Below are 22,286 nucleotides of genomic sequence, written 5' to 3' on the forward strand. Positions count from 1 at the left end.
CGCAAACTTCTGAATGATGCGAGTATGAATGGACATGAAATAGGCGGTTCGCGGGCGGCCAACCAAAATAAGAACTCTCAGGTAAGTGATGGGCATGCTAGCCATAGGTAGGGATGTCAATCGGACCAGCCCACCGGGTTTTCGGGCTAGCCCTATCGGATTTTGGGTTAATCTGGTGCGGGCTAATCGGGCTGGAGATTTTTTTGGGTTGTAAATCTTCAACCCTAACCTAAACGTTCGGGTTTCGGGTTAGCCCATCGGGCTAACCAGGTTATAGGCGTAAAAATAAAATTATCATTTATATTTTATTATTCTTAATGATCTAATGTATAATGTATAAAATATACATAGATATTAAAGATATAAACTATATATCTTTAATATATAAAGAGGCGCGGCCGCGCGGTTGCCCGGTGGGAGTGGATGCGCCGGAGGGGAGGGAGGCGCGATGGTGTAGCTGGAGGTGGTAGATCGGTCGGCGGTAGAGGGAGAATGGCTGAAGTGAGGGTGGATGCACGCTAGTGACCAGTGAGACTGAAAAAATTTCGGTTTCAGGCCAAACCTTAAAGGCCTAAACTCTAAAGTATTTTAAAATTCAATTTAAAAAAAAAACAAACAAACAAACAAATAGTAGCCCGACGGGCTGACCCGCTTCAACCCGCCAGCCCGAACAGGCTAGCCCGATTTATAATCGAGTTGCGATTTTTCAACCCTAACCTTCTAATTTTGTCGGGTTACTCGGGTCGGCCCACGAGTTTCGGGCTAGATTGACATCCCTAGCCATAGGGAAACAGAGGGTGCGATGAACGACGCGCTTCATAAGGGTGGAGGTGCCTGCCAATTTTCGAATCGAATACTAAACCATAAAATATTTTATTCTAATATTAAAATTTTAAATCGAATACTGAACCAAATCAAAATTATTTGATTCATTTGTATCCCTAATTTATATATCACCGTCAAATTGATTTTCCATTCACACACCATATTTGGACACTTGAGAAGGGAAAATTAACAATAGGAGTACTCCTCTTCAATAGACAAAGAATAAAATGATACTCCCTCTGTTCTAATTCAATAGGTCACATTTTTTTATTTGGACGTCTCATTTCAATTGTCCACTTCTTAAAATAGAAAGTCAATACTCCATCCGTCCCACGAATCTTGACACGTATTCCTTTTTGGATCATCCCACGAATCTTGACACATATTCCTTTTTGGACCGTCCGACGAATCTTGACACGTTTCTAAATATAGTAACAACTAACATTATCTCTCCTACTTTATCACCTTATCTCTTTTACTTTATCACTTTATTACATTCTCTCTCCTACTTTATCACCTTTCATCTCCTACATTATCACTTTTATACTTTATTATCTACACACTTAAAACATTAATCTACAACTCCTTAATTCTCGTGCTGAAACCAAATGTGTCAAGATTCATGGGATTGAGGGAGTATATCTTAAATAACTTCACATAACTCATTATTTACATTATATGTCATTTTGATTCACACATAATTATCCCTCTTCTTATGTAAAAAAGAATATCCTCATTCGTCTCTCATACTTTTTTGACAAATATATTCACACAAAAAATTACTTTTTTTCTTCTGTTTTATTATAAACTATTCATTTTTTAACATATATATACATATCCAAACCTTATAAACTATTAAATTGAAACTGAAGGAGTAATTTATACACACAAATATAAAATTTTAAAGTTCGTTTATTTACTCAATAAGATATTCAACATTCCCTATCATTCAACACATGCCATAACTTTTTTAAATGTATCTACTATTAAAATTTAGGGCAAATAACGTCAAAATCCCTATACTTTCCCCGTTTTCGCATATTTCCCCCGACTTTTAAATTTCGCGATAGAATCCTTAACCTTTGATCCGATGCGCAATTTTCCCTTAATGACATTTTCCGGCAACTAATGCAATGACGTGTCGCCTATGTGGCGAAGCTTGTGTTGAGTCATTAAATGAACCCCAAAACGGCGTCGTTTTATCCGTAAATTAAATAACCCTATTTGCAGTGCTCACGGCGGATCCTCTCATTCAGAAGCACTATGGAGTCGCGCCGCTTGCTCTCAACCGAAGTCCTCCGAGTTTTGGAGATTCTGGCGCCGTTGGTGTCGCGGGTCACCGGCGGCGACCACAAAACCTCTCACGCTCTCACTCTTGTTAATTTGAACCCAAACCAAAACAAGTGTTTTGCGTCAACCCCGCGCCCGCCATTAAAATCTCTTGACTTGAGGAACGACAGTGATAAACCATATATTCTCTTGTGGCTGGGAGTCCATGGCCACATATTACTTGCCCCTTGTGGCTGAAGTTCTGCCGGAATGATGAAGATGAGGGCATGGATTTGGTGTTTTTTTTTTCTCAAGAACAACCCTAATTTGCGTAAGAAATCAATTTCCCCCTAAATTTCTATGTTGGATGACATTTAAATCCCTAAATAAGGATAAAACGACGACGTTTCACGTTATTAAGTAAAACTACGTCGCTTACTACGCCGGAATTTAATCCTATGTGGATTTCCGGGCTCCATGTCAGCATTACTTAAATCGCCGGCCAATTTTAAGGGAGAAACGCGAACGGGATTTAAGTTCAAGGATTCTATCTCGAAATTTAAAAGTCAAGGGAAATATGCGAAAACGGGGAAAGTATAGGGATTTTGACGCTATTTGCCCTAAAATTTATAACACATCCATTTTAATATAATTAGTACGGTCTCTCGTGCAGTGCACGATAACCACAAAAATTAAGTGATATTTTTATAAATAAATATAATTTATAAAATATACTTTATTTGTCCCATTAATTATGGCTCGTATTTCATTTAGGGTGTTCCAAATTAAATAACATATTTCTATTTGAAAAATAATTAGGAATGAATTAATAATTTAATTAATGGCGTCCAAAATGGCATGTTTCCCATTTGAATGAAAATTTGAAGTTTTCGTCTCAATTTGCATTTCAGGTCCAAAAATGGCGCCCAAAAATTTGAGTACTGTGATGTTTATTTTAAGCTTTCAGCTGAAATTTTAATTTAAGGTACATGGAATTAATCCACATATAGCCTCAAAAAAAAAAAAAATCCACATACTTTTAGAGAACATGTGTCGGTTAATGCGTGTGTTGGGCATTAAAAATTGGGGTTAAATGCATGTAATATCATGAACTTAAGCCGAATTTCAAATTTAGCACGACTTTTAAAAGTTCCAATTAATATGACTACTTTTGCTCCGTGTTCAATTTTAGCACTCCTTTTTGACGTGGCTTGTCGGCACACGCTTCGATCCTACGTGTCATTAACGTGGCTTGCCGGCATAAGTTTCCGGCCGGCGAGCAAAACGCTGCGTTTTTCGCCAAGCTTTCTCTCTCCCTCCGCCCCTCAACCACTTTCTCCCTCTAGCAGCCACCATCATCTTCCCCCTCACCTCCACCATGCTACGTTGCCGGCAAAGACTCCATCGCACTCACAGTCGCCCACTCCGACGCCGACCTCCGCGGCCTCATCGCCAACCACCCCGAAAACGCCGACAATCTTTGCTATCTCGTCCCAAGCTCTTCCACCGCCAAGCTCTATCTCTCTCTCTCTTGCCGCCTCCACCACCACTTCTTCCACCGCCCTGCCTTCTCCACCGCCCTGCCTTCCCTCTCTCGCTCCAATTCGGAACAGTAAAGGGCCCGTAGACAATCGGAGCCCTAACTCCCCAAACTCACCGCCTTTGCTCTGAATCGGGGAGGACGGCACAACGATGAAGCTTCCATTGGCGTCGGAGCTGGAGAATCGCTGGTGGTGGTAGACTTCGTCTACTCGCCGGAGAGGGCGAAGGACGAGCGGCGATTGATTTGCAGAACGCGGCGGCGCTAAACCGAGGGAGGCGATTTCTGATTTGGAAAGTTAGGGCTTTCTATTTCGTTGCTTCTTTTGACTTGAGAGAGAAGCGTATTAACAGTGAGGGGAACTGAGGCAGCGACTCCGGCGGAAATTATGGAAGCGTTGGCGGCATTTGGAGAAAGGAAATTAGGGCCAACCTCGCCGGACCGAGACTGAGAGGAAGAACCGACCTCGCCGGACCTCAGAGCGGCGGCAGTAGCAGCCCCTATCTCTCTCTCTCTCTAGTACAAAATTATGACGTGTCTGCCGGAAGACACGTCATTGCCACGTGGTTCTGCCGGAAAATAAATCGGTGCTAAAATTGAACACGAAGCAAAGGTAGTCATATTAATTGGAACTTTTTAAAGTCGTGCTAAATTTGGAATTCGACTTAAGTTCATGATATTACATGCATTTAACCTTAAAAATTGAGATGCAAAAATCATTAATCCTCAATTTAATTAACTGTTCTTCATTTTTTATTTAAGTTTAAAAAAAAAAAAACTTAAAATGGTCTGTTGATGCATAAAGAAAGAATAATTAAAAAAAAATACTTAAACACAATCCTAAACATATGGGCACACAAACTTTCCTCTGGTGCCGAAAAGGTGCGTGCCACAAATAATGAGACTGAGGGAGTATATAATTTTATGTTAAATCTTAGCGAAAAAAGGTTACAATATCATTTTATTTTCTTCACAATAATACATATATGTATATTAAAAATCATACATAATACAAACTTAGCAAATTTTGGTAAAAATTCTTCAAATTTTGAAATTTCAATTGTGCAAATATGTTATCTATTCTATCACAAATTTATGATAGATCTTTCTTATATGATCATTATTTTCAACAACATCTAAAATTAAAAATAATATTACTACCTAGACATTTAATTTGATGATAATAGGCACCGTAACATTTTATTAAAAATTTAATTCAGACATTTTTTGGTTTGTTTGATAAAATATATCAACACATAATTAATTATGATTCATAATTTTTTTTAGTCGAAAAGAAAAATTATATATTGTTATGTAATTTTTTTACACACATGCTTTTTAATTTTTTCTAAAAAAATATATATAAAATAAATTAAATTAATTATAAAAAATCAAAAGAAAAGAAGAGAGAATCATAATTTATTAGTATCAAATTTATTTTTAATTATTTTTACACCAAAAATAAAGGTTTTGTTATGATCTTTCATTTAAGATGTATTTTAAATATTTTTTTCAAGAATCAAATCTAAAGAATTTTAAAACTAAATGGTAGAACAATATTCTTTTGAGAAATAGTCTTATTATATACTCCAAGATATTTATATTGCATGTATTTTTATATTTATAAAAGAAATCAATATATATATATATATATATATATATATTAAATTTTCAATTTTTAAAAATAATCAAAAATAGATTTAGAACAAATAAGATATGATGATTTAAAATTTAAAAAAAATCATATTTTCTCTTTTTTATTTTTTCACATCTTTTCTCTCCTCTATTCTTTTTCCTCTCCTCTTTTCTCTCTCGTTTCATGGACATAAATAATATTGGATTATCTTTTCTCTCCTGTCTTCTTTCTCTCTCTCTTTAACTTCTAAAATAATTATCTTCAATTGATGCTATAATTACAAAAAAATACCATCAAATTGAGAGGAAAAATTTGCTAAAAACAGATGTGCTTTCATATATTAATAGATAAGTATTATCTTCATGATCCTTTCTCATCATTCGAGAAAAGAAGGGGCAATGAAGAAGCTGTGGTGTTTTGTCGCGATAACATAAAAAAGAGTCAACTCAATTTCATTTAAAACTCCTTTCTTTAGTATTATCCCCAATTAGAAAATGCCAAAACTAAGTACATATATTAGGCTACTGCAGCAACAACTTGCGTCGAGGGTTGCACTACTACTACTAGTTGCAATGCAGCATGTCACATAATACTAAAAAGATTGAAAAATCAATCAATCATACTAGTGATTTTTGATTTTCTTTGTCAACAAGCTCAACATGCTCATCATCAATTCTGATCTTGCTCTTGTACTGATACCCACGCGCCGCCCAAATAAAGTATCCGAAATTCAAGACGCCCAAGCCGGCGATCAAGAAATACAAGTTCTCGAGCCTTCCCTGGTTAATATCTTTGGTCAACCAATCGGGATGGGCGCGCGTGGCAGTTGTGTGGTGCACGATGTTCACCAACGCTGCACTTATATAGCTCGCCCCCGCCATTGTGCATGAGAACAACGAGTTTGCCAAACTAGTCATATTTTCCGGGAATTCTTTATTATAAAACTCAATCTGTCCAATGATATTGAATGCCTCGGCGAACCCCATCAGCATAAGCTGCGGGGCCAGCCAGAAGACCGTTAGGGTAGTGGTCCCGCCTGGTCCAGCGTGAGCTCTTCTCATCCGCTCGACCAGGCCGGACACTACCATCGAGAGGATGGAGAACACCAGCCCGATCCCCATCCTCTGGAGCAAGGTGATGCCACCTTCCACCTTGGTGACCTTCCTCACGGACGGCACCACCACCCGGTCGTACACGGGGATCCATAGCGCCACCGTGATCATCGAGATGACCACGAGCGACCCGCCCGGGATCTGAAAGTTGGGGCCGAGGTGGCGGTCCATTGTCAAGGCTTGAGACAAGATGAATGTGCTCTGTTGTACAATGGCGGTAAAACAGATAATCCCGGAAGCCCAAATCGGGATGATTTTGAATAGGCATTTGGTTTCTTCCACTTTTTGGACGCTGCATAACCTCCACGGGTTGGAGTTGGATCCATCCACCCCAATGTCACCCTCGGTTATCAACGCGGCTTTATTAAAGAACCTGAAACAAACAAAATAATCATGATTAATTAATGAGACGCCACTCTCAAATTGACTAACGTAATTAATTTAATTCTCTGACCTTAAGTTATTGGTCAAAGAGAGCTTAGTGACGAGCGTCCCCTTCAACGGCGGGTCAAAATAGGCGGCGGCGTCGGGGATGTGCAGCTTACGCTTCTTGTAGGTGGCGGCGATGACCTGCGCAATGGCGGTGAAGACGCTGCCCTCGGGCACGACGTAGACGTAGAAATTGGTGCCGACGAAGAAGAGGACGATGGCGAAGAGCATGAGCGCGGTGGGGATGCCGAAGCCCCAGACCCAGCTGACGGAGTCTTGAATGTAGACGACCAAGGTGAGAGCGATGGTCATGACGAGGGTGAAGGACATGTAATACCAGTTGAAGAAGCTGTTGATCCCTCTCCTCCCTTCCGCCGTGGAGGCGTCGAACTGGTCGACGCCGAAGGGGATGCTGCACGGCCTGATGCCGCCGGTGCCGACGGAGAGAAAGCCGAGGCCCAGCGCCAGGACTCCCAGCTGGGATTTGGTGGGAGCGCTGCATTTTTGATTAATGCATGGCGGAGGCCGCAACTGAGGCACCCCTGCTATTATGGTCAACGTCACCATGCCCTGCATGCGCGCGCACTAGTTCAATAATTATGTTGTACATCGCCATCTCCATGATTGTTTGATGATTGTTGCAAGTAATTGTTAACAAGGACAGCTATCTAATTAGTTATTCATTTTGGAGTCTGCCCTTCTCCATTATATATATTCTCGAATTAGTCTGCATGATTTTCAATTATTGCATCCCAAATTTGGTGGTGCTAACTATTTTTGGGTGTACATATCGATTATGCAGCTTTTTATAGACAAATTGGGGACCAAATTGACCTTAAATAAGATGTATGTTAATTAGGATAGAAGGCGATTGATCATATATTTGTATGTAGTTAGGTTGCATTACCTTTTCATGCACAAATTGCTATCTATGTCCAAAAGAAAATATATATGTTGGAAGCTGGAATTCTAAATCTGCAAGAAACAACTAGTGGGGTAGAGTTGGTTTTTTAAGGCCAAATGTCACATATTTGAATTTCACTAACGCTTCGATAGGTATGAGCCTATCATGGATAGAAAATGAATATTTACACATCTTGGTGGTCTGTAGTTTATATTTGGTATTCATTAATCGATCGTGTAAAGAATAAGAGATCCAGATTGTAGAAGCAATCTAGTTTTCTCAGACATGAAATCACAATTTCTGGCTTAATCACATGTCATGTATAAGTATAACCATGATTTTAGTGGGGGGAAATAGGGCCCCCGGCCCACATGTGTGGGATATAAATGCAGTTGCAGGTATCAAATTTTACCGACTCCCGAATTCCGATCCATATATACTTCCAAAATATAGATAAGGAAGAAGAAAAGTGGACCACCAGATACTAGCTAGCTACTGTGGATATTTCATACGATGATTTTTAAGTTAGTTGAAATCCCTAGCTAGCTTAATTTCTATGAGCCTACCTTTTTAAGTAGAGAGGTCTAAATAGTTCGGTTTAACCTTTTCAGATTTTAAATTTGAGTACTATATCATTAATTGAGAATTAAATGTAGAAAATAGGTTTACGTGTACGTACCATGATAGCAGAAAAGGTAGCATAAGCAATAGTTCTGAATCTGCCTAAATGGGCATCTGAAATGTATGCACCGATCAAGGGAGCGAAGTTTGTGACTCCCATCCATATGTTCATAACATTCGAAGCTAACACTTGGTCCATGTGAAACTGCGTTAGCAGAAACACCATGAAATTTGCTAGCAATCCTATTGTTGCCAACCTCTCAAAAGTTTCATTTCCTGCACACGCAATATTAATAAAATTAATTAATTAAACAGTGAACAACAGAAAAAGGGTTGTGAGGGAGAGAGAGAGAGAGACCCAAAACAAAAGGCATGGCCTTCCAGCCACCGGGCGTTCGCTGCTTCTGGGATGGCTTAGCCTCGTCGAATCCATTTTCCGGCGGCGGAGAAGAGAAACATCTGCTGGGAACAAGCCAAGAAGATGAATAGGACTTCATTTGTTTCTCCTCCTCCTGTGATGCCTGCATCTTCTCCCTCACTCTATTATTGTAATTTTCCTCTCAACTCAACACCACTCTCTCTCTCTCTCTACAACTACAAGTGTGTGTGTGTGTATATATATAGTAGCTAGAACTAGAAACCACACATATATAGTCGGCACTGGTTAGCTGTAAATAATAATGTGTAACGTCTGTGTATATATAGATACATAAAATGGGAGAGAATGGGGGTGTAAGTAAGCATGGGGCTAATTCCACGGATTACGTAAGAAAATAAAAATCGTTGTCGATAAAGCATCAACAATCATTAATTTCCAGCTTTTTTATATATAAAAGGGGCTTTGGCAAATAAAATCACAAACTATTTAGAATTTACAATTTTAACATGACTTTTGAAGTGTCGCAAATTAAATCACCACCTTTTTAATTTTTGCAATTTCATCGCCCCCCCCCCCCAATTTTTTCCGGTCGCCGTATTGTTGAGTTTGAGTTTATGTGGATTAGTTCTCCACGTAATATTCATGTTACGACGTCGTTTACAATAAAATTACTAAATATTAAAAATTATGGTGCAAATATAAGATATGATCCCTTATAATTTAGAGAAATTTTTAAGTGAAATTGTATAAAACGATGTCGTTTAGACCTCACAAAAATGACGTCGTCTTTACTAATCTCCGTAAGCTCCAATTCAACAATCTAGCGATCGGAAAAAAATTGGGGAAACGGAATTGCAAAAATTGAAAAGGTGGTGATTTAATTCGTCACACTTCAAAAGTCGCGTTAAAATTGCAAATTCGAAATAGTTTGTGATTTTATTTGCCAAAATCTCTATATAAAACTAAAACACCATGTAAATATTACTCCCTCTATCTTCCAATTTCATGTGATCTCTTAAAAAATGATGATACGAATTTTAATAAAATAATTAACTATATTGTGAGTTGACGAATAAAAATCTCATATTTATAATAAAGTTAAAGTGATTAAAATAAAGTAAAAATCTCACCTTTTTTGGGGTACGTAATCTAAAGTACTTTTACTAAAAATAGAAAAGAGCACGGTTGATGAAATTGAGGGACAAATTAAAATTGCAAAAGATGCATAAAACTGGGGGACATGAGAAGTGTTTTATTCCATGTTATCAATATAGCATCTTAAAATTATCTAAAAGCATAATCAATTAAATTTAAGAAATTAATTATAGTTTATGGCTAGACTTTTAGTTAATTTTGATTTGTAGCTTTAATTTCGATTTTTTTATGTATCTTGAAATTTGAGAAATTCTTTAATTATGGTCATAATTACACCAAAAATGCGGGAGTATTTATTTTTTGTTGAAATTACACCTAAAACAATGATCAATCATTACGAAATCAAAGTTTAATGTATTTTTCATTAAAAGAAATTTTCAACGGTTGGTAACCCATCATATTCAACCATTAATATGATTGAATCGTATTTAAAAGTTAGTGCAACGACACAAAAATTCGATAAGTTGTATGCTATTCAATAAGTTGTATGCTATGAAGACAATGAAATACAGCCTAGTTGATAAGACTCTTTCCTTTCAACTATTAGGTCGACGGCTCAAGCCATCATTGACAGAATGAAAAATTATTATTATGTACATGTGTTGGTCAAGTGATAAGGGGTTAATACCTAAGGTCGAAGGTCTTGGGTTCGAGTCCCATGTGACGCGGCCCTTTAATTAATTTCTTTATTTAATATTGTAAATTTATCAATAAAAAAAATATTATTGATTATCTTTTTCTTAAAAAAAAGGCTATGAACCACGCGCTTCTATATAATTTTTTTCTTATAGTTCATGTGTCAATGGTTTAGATTGATTTCTAGCACTCAAGACCTTCTATTGTCAAATATGCATATAATATTATCTATGGCATATATTAATTAATGAATGATATGTGGACATGCTAAAGATTTAAGATTGCTCAATATTAAAATGCACATTTTCCTTATATAAAATTTTAATGAATGATATGTGGACATGCTAAAGATTTAAGATTGCTTAAAATGCACATTTTCCTTATATAAAATTTTAGGGTATATTCTATTTTATTGATAAATTTATCATGAAAAAATATGAATAATTAAAAAAATTCTCTTTAAATCTCCTTTCTCTTTTCCTTCATTTTCTATAAAAGAGAATTTTACTACTCCATCCGTCCACGAAATTTATGCTACAATTTTATTTTTTTCGCTCGTCCACAAAAAACATGCCACATCCATTTTTAGTAGTAGAGTCCACATCATTCCACTCACATTTAAAGTGGGACCTTTACTCCACTACCAACTTCACTCACATTTTATTAAAACTCGTGCCAAAAGTAAAGTGACATATATTTTGTGGAAGGGATAATTACAGGGAATTTTTTTATCCCTTCAAGAAGGGATAATATTATCACATCAAAAAGGGATAATTATGTCTTTCCTTTTTTTTAATTAATATTATCACATTAAAAATAGAAGGATAATATTATCGCTTCTTAGAGTGAAAATAAAGAATGAGAAATGGTGAAATTCTCTTTTGTAGAGAATGAGAAAAAAGAAAATAGATATTTACATGATTTTTTGTTATTATCCTTTTTTTCTCATAATAAATTTATCAACAAAAAAGAACACACCTTTAATCATAAACACTAAAGAATCCACAACTCAATCATTTATAAATACACTAAAAGATTCATCTGAATGGGCAATAAAGTATTTTTAGTAATTAGGTAGACGATAAAAAATCTATTTGATCTTCCTCGTGTTGAAATTATATACAAAGGGCGAGTGTTGAGAGAATAATTGTGAGTCAAACTTAATTAGGAGTATTGTATTTGTATAAGAATTGTGTGATAAAGTGGTAGGATATGGCTTTTAGTCTGGGAGAGGTGGTCGATAAAATGTGAACGGCACAGCAGGGAGGGCTGCATTTTCACGTTTGAGATTGAAAAATACATGATTACTTTTTGTTCTTACACAAAAAGATAGTATATCATTTTTGTCACCACTCAGAATTTTGGACACATCTCTCGTAAATTTGACCATAATATTGCCGCACATCAAACTTCTCTATTTCCATTTATTTATAATGTATTTTTATATTTCTCACGTGTAATATACCTGAAATTATTTTATTTTTTTATAAATTAATAGTATTAAATAAAGAAATTTAAAACCGCACCGCAGGAAACTCGAACCTAAAGCCTTTTGGCTTTAGACTAGGGATGACAATGGGCCGGATCTGGACCGGATCCTGCTTGGTCCAGATCCAGATCCGAGTTTTCTTACTTAGGTCCAGATCTTGTCCAGATCCATTGGATCCAAAAAAATAAGATCCAGACCCAGATCCATTAGATCCACATGGTCTCGGGTCCAGATCCAGATCCATACTTTTTACTCTTTTAAAACATTTATAAATTTTAAATTAACTAAAAAAAATCGAATTTTGTCTAGAGTATCAACAATTATTTAAAAATAAATATTAAATCATAACCTATATAAAATATTAGTAAAAAATTTCTAATAAGTAAGAATATGATATTCAAGTACTAAGTAATATATTAGTAGATACACACTTATTTTAATTGTATATATAAAAAGGGATGAAAAATTAATTATCATATCATTACAATCAATTTTATCTCTATCTTCATCACAATATTCAGTAATAGTGGAATAATGTGTCTTCCATTTTAACATTGAAAGGAAAAAAACAATATTATCAATATAAATAAAAGATAATAACAACAACAACAACAACAACAACAACAACAACAACAACAACAACAATAATAATAATAATAATAATAATAATAATAATAATAATAACAACAACTAAAATTTAAATTAAGATAAAATAAAATATTATTTTTAATAGAATTATATACATTATTTATGAAAATAGATGTTTAGATTAGTAATAGATTTGTAAGGTAGAGTTTGATAAAAATAAAATAAAATATATATTTTTTATGTATAACCGGATCCGTGGGCCGGATCTGGACCGAATCTGGGTCTCAAAACTTTTGCTCCAGATCCAGATCCGCAAATCTTAAGAGTAATCCAGATCCGGTCCAGATTCATTGGATCCATTTTTTACAAGGTCCAGATCCTGTAAAAATGATCTGAATTTGCGGATCTGGACCGGGTCCAGGATCCATTGCCATCCCTACTTTAGACAAAGGCTTTAGACATTAACCCTTATTCCTCGGCCAATACAGCACACTATATACCTGAAACTATTGTGATGAAATAAAATGGTGAAAGAACACGCTGAATACTCAAAAATATTTGGACCCGATTATGCTTGAGTTTAGACGGTTTCATTTTCGACACAATTTTAGTAATTTTACGTCTATTCTTTCTAAAGTAGGTTCGACCTTTCAATCTTACAATTTGTAATGTAATTTGAAAATGTTAAGTTTTTTTTTTTATAAGGGAAAAAACTTTATTAAAAAAGGTACAAGAAGTACCGAAACAAATCAAACAGCATGAAATAAAAAGATAAGGAGAAAAAAACAGGGAAAGCCAAGACACCACAAGAACAAGCCTTAACCATGCAGACTAACAGCTACGTTCCATCTGCTAAAAACTGAGGTGGGCAGTTTCAGATTGAAAGCCAAGCTCCAGCCCCAAATCCTTGTCTTGATTTCAGAAACCATTCTCTCCTTAATCCAAGAGCCTTGATTGAATATGCACTCGTTTCTCTTCTTCCAGATACACCAAACAACACAGGTCCAAACAGCAGTTAAGAACATGACATCTTCTTTGTTCCCAAGGTTTACAAAAGCATTAAAGTGAGATTTCGCCTTATGATGAAAAGCGGCTTGCTTACCCATCCAATGGATCATCTCCTTCCAAACTTCTTCAGTTTTCGAACAAGAGAAAAAAAGATGGTCGATGGACTCTTCTTTCTCCTTACAGAGCACACAAATATTCGGAAGCTAGATTGTCACCTGCCCGGATGAGGTTGTCTTTATTTTATTTTTGAAGCTCTTTTTAGTTAGCTTCAGAGGATGGTTGGTAATCTTCCTTTGAGCACCTTCCATGCTGTAAGAATGACTTTTGCAGGGGCTTTGGTTTTCCAAATTTGCGACAATTCACCTTCTTTTCTTTGCTCGTTCAGCTGTCGTCGCTCCCAGCTAATTGCCTCATAAGCCGACTTGAGGGTGAATAAATAAATTAAATTAATTAATCTACTATTGATCTACTATTGATTTTCAAGCTATGACCAAACATATGCTTGATCTCTCAAGGTTTAATTATTTCCAAATTTGAAAATGTTAAGTGATTTTGACGATTGAGGGTGAATAAATAAATTAAATTAATTAATCTACTATTGATTTTCAAGCTATGACCAAACATATGCTTGATCTCTCAAGGTTTAATTGTATAAGAAAATTAATTATTTTGTGAACTTATATTGTACGTAATGCATTCGTCCACAAAAAATTTGTCACGTTGTGGACGATATGCGAATTTTAATAAAATATTAGTGGAGTAAGGGTTCCACTTTAAATTTGAGTGGAGTTATATGAACTCTATTATTATAGTATAAATTAAAGTAATATTTTTTTCATGAACGAACTGAAAAGAAAATTTGAGGGTAAATTTTTCGTGGATGGAGCGAGTACATCTAATTACATAATTCACTATATTTCATCTTAATTACTTTAATTAATGATCTTATCAACCTGATGATATATTAATATTATGTATTTAAAATGGTAGGTTACATTAATGAACACAAGATAAAGGGCAATATATTTAATAGAATATGATCTAGCATGTTATATATTCATAAATTAAATATTTTCTTTGTCACATAAGTGTGTGCATGAATATTTTTTTTTTGGATAAACACCCAAAAGGGTGGGGTTAGGCAAATCCCCAACCTATAAATAAAAACCTCAACTAAAAGAATTTGTGGGAGCATGAATGTGTGTGCATGAATGTTCGTGACACATGTTTTAATAAATGTTTTGTGAGTATATGTTATAAATGGAAGAAGGAGTCCATTTTATTTATAGTGTTATAATAGTGAAATAAAAAAAAATAAAGAATTTGTGGTAGGTCATCTGTGGTAAAGTTGTAAATATATATGTTGATAAAGTAGGAGTAAAAAGTAAGGAACTTCTAATGTAATAGTGTCCAAAAATAATACTCCCTCCGTCCCATGGAAAATGGTGTGTATTCCTTTTTGGGATGTCCCATCGAAAGTGGTGCATTTCCTTTTTTGGCAAAAATTATACACCCCTTATTTTTTCTTAATCACTCCCTTATTACATTATCTCTCCTACTTTATCACTTTATTACATTATCTCTCCTGCACACTTAAAACACTAATCTACAACTCCTTAAATCTCGTGCCCAAAAGAAACGCACCACTTTGCGCAGGATGGAGGGAGTAATACATATTTTTATGGGATGTCTCAAAATGAAAAGAAGTGCAAATTTTTACAGGACGGGTGTGGATTTTTACCCTCAAAGAAATTAAAACAGGTTGAATACATATTTGTTTAAGAATTTCTGAATCCAAACTCAATGATTAATTACGAAAATAAATAATGTTAAAACAGGTTGAATACATATTTGTTTAAGAATTTCTGAATCCAAACTCAATGATTAATTACGAAAATAAATGATGTTATGCAGCCTAAACCAACCTTATCGATATAGTCGATATCATTTCAGTACCAACTTCCTAAACCCGTGTCATGTGAAATATAGAACTTAAGCATATCAAAAAGAATATCATTTGAGTTCAATGACCTAAATTCAAATTGGCATCAAATTTGAAACTCGTATATACCCTTAACTCAAAAGAATCTCCTCAAATAAAGAAATATAAAAATTCTAATTGATATGGTGGAAAACTAAATTGTATCAGCATTCAGATAATGTCCATTAATTTTTGAATTATTAGGGTGTGTTTGCTTTTTATCCCTTTAAATGGAGGGATAATATAATAAGGTATAAATTTATCACTGAAAGGTGGGGACCACAATTTTTATAGTATCTTGTTTGATTTGAAGGATAATATATTTATCACTCCTCATAAGAGAGTATAAAATTATACCACCCTCTCTTAGGTATAAAATTATCTATTTCCCAAGGGATAAGGTGCTGCTCAAAAAATTATACGATCTATCCGGACATTTTTATACATCAAAATAAACGACGAGGTATAAGGTGGTAAATGTAGCTCAGCCATTACTTATATCTCAAAGCGAATACACCCTTAAGGTATTATTAGCACGTAAATAAGAGATAATTAAATGTTTATTTAGGTGTTAATCCAAGGTTAGTGGAAAAACAGTGTCCATGTCGGTATGGGGGAACAAAAAGTTGGAATAAGAGTTTGCCAAACAGTACCTAAAATGTTTGGCCTTGACTGGCATGCAACTATGCAAGATAATATCCAGTCCATACACAAAATTTTCAGATATTCGATCTAATGGGAAGGTCAGGCAAAATTAATGAATTAGGATATCTTAGTGTAAAGTATATAATAGCCAAAACAATCAAATATTATATATAAGTAAAAAAATGTTGGAAATATGGTTATGTGATCATATCTAAAAATAATTATTTTATTAAATATTTATTATTTAATTAAAATAATCATTAGATGTTAATCTATGTCATGAATAGATGAATGTGGTATACTTAAAGTCTCAAAATCAATTTCCAATTAGTGAGATATTCTATGCCAAAGTTTGGAGGTTATGTAGGGAACTAACACTTTGGAGATGTTATTTGTCCCGCATTAAAAAATGAGAGAAGTTCTCTCTTGTATATAAATGGTTAAGTTCAAGGACTTAATTTCTCAAAGAAAAAGTTCTAAGGACTTAAATAACTTGTGGGCTTGGTTACTAATGGGTTTGGGTAAAGGGCTCGGCCTCGTGTGCACATGCACATCCGCAGGGGCGGAGCCGGGGGGGGGGGCTAGGGGGGGCTAGAGCCCCCCCCAAATTTTGATTTTTTTATTTTTATTTTTAATAATATGTCTAAAAATGTTGTTATTATTATTATTATATTTGTATTTTAGTAAAAAAATGTCTAAAATGTATTGAATGCCCCCAAAAATATTTTTAGTAAATGTTGAACTATATTATCTATGAAAATGTTGTTATTATTATTATTATAGTATTTGTATTTTAGTAAAAAATGTCTAAAATGTATTGAATGCCCCCAAAAAATTTTTAGTAAATGTTTTGAACTATATTATCTATGAAAATGTTGTTATTATTATTATTATTATTATATTTGTATTTTAGTAAAAAAATGTCTAAAATGTATTGAATGCCCCCCAAAAAAATTTTAGTAAATGTTTTGAACTATTTGATATATGAAAATGTTGTTATTATTATTATTATATTTGTATTTTAGTAAAAAATGTCTAAAATGTATTGAATGCCCCCAAAAAAATTTTTTGTAAATGTTTTGAACTATATTATCTATGAAAATGTTGTTATTATTATTATTATATTTGTATTTTAGTAAAAAATGTCTAAAATGTATTGAATGCCCCCAAAAAAAAATTTTGTAAATGTTTTGAACTATATTATCTATGAAAATGTTGTTATTATTATTATTATATTTGTATTTTAGTAAAAAATGTCTAAAATGTATTGAATGCCCCCAAAAAATTTTTTGTAAATGTTTTGAACTATATTATCTATGAAAATGTTGTTATTATTATTATTATATTTGTATTTTAGTAAAAAATGTCTAAAATGTATTGAATGCCCCCAAAAAAAAATTCCCGGGGGCTACCGCCCCCGAACCCCCGTAACAGTTCAGCCCCCCCCCCCAAAAAAAATCCTGGCTCCGCCACTGCACATCCGCGCTGCCGTCAACGATAGATGGGACGGACGGACATTGTCGCCCGACGGGTAGGCGGGTACATTTGGCAATTGTTGTTTTAGATGGTGTGTGGGTCCAAACTATATTCTTTTTGGATACTTTTGGTTTTGGGCTAAGTTGCTTGGCCCAACTGGAAATTGTGTAACAGCCCAACCACAAGAGCCCATACGCCAGCAAGCTTTTGAGTGCAGAAATAAAACTGGACAGTTTGAATTCGAAACTGCAGAGCTTGAATTTTGAAACTGCTAAGAGTTTGAATTCTGTAACATTCATTTTGATTTCTTTTGAAATGTCCGAAACAGCTATGGCCGATAAATTCTCATAATTGAGAATCATTCCCCTATGCTTGAGCAGCTTATATATTGGTTTGTCTGGAGTATGCCACAATACACGAAATATGCATCACTCATTGCATACTTTGTTCAACTAAGTTCTCGAATGCTTATTCAGTTCATCGAAGCTCGTCGGACTTGTGATGCTACTTCCGTCGAGATGCTGTCGTTTCACCTTTGGGGGAAGAATCGCCGGAATCGAAAACACTATCAGGACGAAATTCTTCTTGCGGGAAGAGATTCTCTCGACTCGGCATTCGTTCAGTTTGTTCTTTCTTTTGTAATTCAGTTGCTATCTCAAATTATTTTTCTGATTCATCTATTTTTTAGTTCAGTTTCTATCATTTCATTATTCCATTTATTTGTAAAAGTTGGAGAGTGTAACCCAGTGTTAACAAAAAATCAAACACACAGTAGAATATTATTTAAATCCGTTAAGTTTAGCCCTGACCTAGTTGTAGTTTCGGTCCATTTGTGAATTTGGTAACACATCATTAGAGCATCCGCATTGGGACCTCCTTGATAGCCTACTTGATAGTGTTTGTGTTATTGAGTAGGTAGTGCTGCATTGGGGTTCCTTGATAGCCTACTTGATAATATTAGTTTTGATTTTATGTTTTTCATTTAAATTTTATTGCATAATTTAAATTGCATATTTAAATTGCATATTTAAATACTGGATTAAACATAAAATTTAAAATTACTTAAAACATAAAAAAAAAATACATAAAAATTTAAAAACACCAAAAAAAAATACATAAAAATTTAAAAAACCTAAAACATCATTAAAATCACATAATTAAAAGCCTAGGATAGACCACGACGCCTGAGCACGTCGGCGACCATGGACGCGTGCAATGCACGTTGTGCGTCTGTCATGTGCGTCGTATCCGTGTTCAGGAGCTGCATATCGAGCTCCCTCTCCCGGATATCGTTCCTCCGCTGGTACTGGGCGGTGAATGCCCTCATCTGCGTGTCGTTCCTATCCAACCTCTCCACAATTTCTGGTGGAAGATCCGAGCTCGTACGCGACGCTGCTGCCTTCCCTTTCCCTTTCGCCGCCGCCTTCGCCGCCTTGTTGCCAATGGGCCGGGCAGAAGAGATCTCCTCGCCCGACGCCGAGGTGGTGAAGCCGCCCTCCTCCGTAGTCTTTGTCCTCTTGGAGGCATGCACGTCTCTAAGGAAGTACATCGACTTGAACTTGGGATTGTTCCGGAGAACTCTCCACGCGTTCCAGAAATTGAAGGAGGCCCTGTGTGGGCTTCGAGCCTTGAAGATGGTTTGGGCCTTTTCACGAATCATATCATCCGAATGACCGGACGGCCAATTGTTGCGCGTCTCAACCCAAACAGCTTCCCAGAGACGCACATCCGCGCTCACCCGGGACCAGTGGCCTTGAAGTTGCTTGATCTTAAGGTCGACGCCGAGGATGGGGTTCACACGTTCGCGGATCCAGCCCCAATATGCCTCTCCCTTCTGATCCGTCCCACGGATCGAGTCGTTGGTCTCCTCCGCCCAAATTTGGACGATGAGATCCGTATGCTCGGGAGCATACGTATGACGGTACCTAGCGGCCTTGTCGTGCTTGATTTTGGTGGCCATTTCCTTCCTCCGGCCGCCTTTCTTTGGTGGGGAGACACTCTGCTGAGCACTGACCGGTTCCTCCTCGGGCGGGCTCTCCTCCAAGTTGATTCCTCCCATATCAGGATGATAATCGGATGAGAGATCGGGGCACCAATTTGGATCGTAGAAAGGGTTGTGTGGATCCATGACGGAGAAAATTGTAGGAGAAGAAGAGGTGTGAAGAGAAGAAGGAAGAAGGAGAAGAGGTGTGAAGAGAAGAAGGAAGAAGGTGGGGTGTTTTAAAGAAGAGAAGAAGAAAAAAAAAAAAAACAAAAGGAAAACGGTCGGTCAAATGTGCGGAAACCGAGGAGCTGCAGTCAAAATTCGAATATAATTCGAATTTTCGAATTTTTCCTTTTTTTTTTTTTTTAAATTGAGCGCGTGCATTGCACGCGCCATCTCCTCCGCCCATTCGAGGATACTCGATAACTCGAGGAGTCCTCGAGGAGCTCCACGCTGCATCGCCCTCCTCGATGCCCTCCCTCTCCTCGAGGAGCTCCTCGAGTACCCGCGATGCGGGTGCTCTTAACTTTTTTATTTTTTTACGTACGTAGAATTGGGGAAAGGAAGTTGGGATTGAATTCAACCCCGATTTTAAATTAAAATAAAATCAAGAGGCTTCTTCAAAGTAGGCTCATAGTATTCCATAATTTCTGGTTAAAAAAACCCAGTTATTAAAGCCCGCCAGTGGGCTGAGACAAGGCCGGCGTATTTTCTAAATTGCCAATATAGATTTGCAAACTATTTAGCGTGGGTTCTGTTTGTTTGCAAATTGATGGGCTAGAAAAGGATAATACTCCGTACATTCTAAAATTTTGTGTGGCGTCGTATTCCTCTATTATATTTATTAATTAGTTTAATAAAAAATTATAAAAATTAAATTTATTATATTATTATAAATTATACTCTCTCATTCCCACGAATCTTGACACGTATTCCTTTTTGGGCCGTCCCACGAATCTTGACATATTTCCAAATAAGATAATAATTAGTCCAAAAATAAGGAGTTTTAATTACATTCTCTCTCCTATTTTATTACATTATCTCTCCTACTTTATCACTTTTATACTTTATTATCTAAACACTTAAAACACTAATCTACAACTTCTTAAGTCCCGTGCCGAAACCAAACGCGTCCAAATTCGTGGGACGGAGGAAGTACTTAACTTTTCTATTTCAAAAAAATAAATTCAAAAAATTATATACCCTTACTTTGAATTTATAAATCGAAATAATGAATTTCTCCTTTCATCTTCGAATTGCATTCTCATAATTTATTTTTTATCTATCCCCGAAATACATTCAGATTTTCGCTTGTAGGAAGTGGTGGTCGCCGTCTACCACCAAATAATTTCTATAATCATACTAAGAATCATGTTAGTATAATAATAAGTAGGGTCAAACCATAAAGTTTGAGTTAATGAATTCAATTTCTTAAAGATTGAATTTGGTTTAGCCACCACGCCTTAAAATTAAAAAGATTAATTATTAAATAAGAAATAATAAAGTTAAATAAAACATAAATCAAGATAAAATGAACTCGACTTCGAATAAATTAACACTAATTACTATTTTAATTATTGATGCAAAGATAAATTAATTCTCATGATGATGTGGATGGAACTACGAGCTCCTTTTGTCATAGGGAAAACCCAAGAAATATATGAGAAGGCCCAAGAGAGGCTCAAACGTGAAGGCTCCATAGACGGGCCCATGAAGGATTTTGTTACTATTCTAACATCTCGCACGTTTAAAATCAAAATAATCAGAACTGAGTGACTATGTAGAGTGGGTTCTATTTGTTAGCAAAATGACGGGATAAGAAAAGCATATGTGATTTAGTGTTCTACAATTTGGTGTATGTCGTTGTATTAATCTATTGTACTACTATTTATTATTTTAATAATTTTTTTATAAAATTTAAATTTATTACTCTCTCCGTTTCACTATAAATGATTCAAAACTTTTTGACACGGAAATAAAGAAGAAGGTGTAAATTGGTTAAAAGTGGTGGGACATACATTTTTTAGAAGGTTAAATTTTTCCATTTATAAAAACATGCCACTTATAGTGGGACGACCCAAAATGGAATATAAGCCACTTTTAGGGTGACGGAGGAAATATAATATTATAAATTATACTTAATTTTAATTTCAAAAAAATTAAAATTAAATATATATATATATATATAATTAAATATATTAATTCATACGTGTTACACAGCTAATTCATACGTGTTCTATATATTAATTCAGCCGTTTTTAGTTTTTACAAAAAGATGTGTTTTTATTATAGCCCACCTCTATATATATATATATATAGTCTTATTTTCGATTTATGAACCCTAATAATGAATCACTCCCTTCTAGGGGTGAGCATCGGTTTGGTTCGGTGCAAAACCGAACCAAAAACTCAAAATCGAACCGATGGTTAAAATTGGAACCGAACCGAACCGCACCAATTGGGGGTCCGGAACCGAACCGATAAAATCATCGGTTTCGGTTCGGTTCACCGAACCGAACGATGCAATTTTTTTTATTTTATTTTTTTCGAAAATACCAATTAAAAATTATAAAATAATGTAAAATACACAAATTTCAAATGTCAAATCC

At 35.4% G+C, this 22,286-nt stretch overlaps 1 protein-coding gene across 1 annotated transcript; it reads right to left on the reverse strand.

The window, feature by feature from the left end:
* Positions 1–5,720: 5,720 nt before the first annotated feature.
* Positions 5,721–9,089, reverse strand: LOC130995713 (protein NRT1/ PTR FAMILY 2.13). Its single transcript, XM_057921107.1, has 4 exons — positions 8,695–9,089; positions 8,395–8,612; positions 6,837–7,381; positions 5,721–6,755 (listed from the first exon to the last, which is right to left on the reverse strand). The coding sequence occupies exons 1-4, from the start codon at positions 8,861–8,863 to the stop codon at positions 5,888–5,890; spliced, it is 1,800 nt and encodes a 599-aa protein (XP_057777090.1). The 5' UTR covers positions 8,864–9,089; the 3' UTR covers positions 5,721–5,887.
* Between the last annotated feature and the right edge of the window lie 13,197 nt (positions 9,090–22,286).

Source organism: Salvia miltiorrhiza, chromosome 7, assembly GCF_028751815.1.
Source record: "Salvia miltiorrhiza cultivar Shanhuang (shh) chromosome 7, IMPLAD_Smil_shh, whole genome shotgun sequence".
NCBI lineage: Eukaryota > Viridiplantae > Streptophyta > Magnoliopsida > Lamiales > Lamiaceae > Salvia > Salvia miltiorrhiza.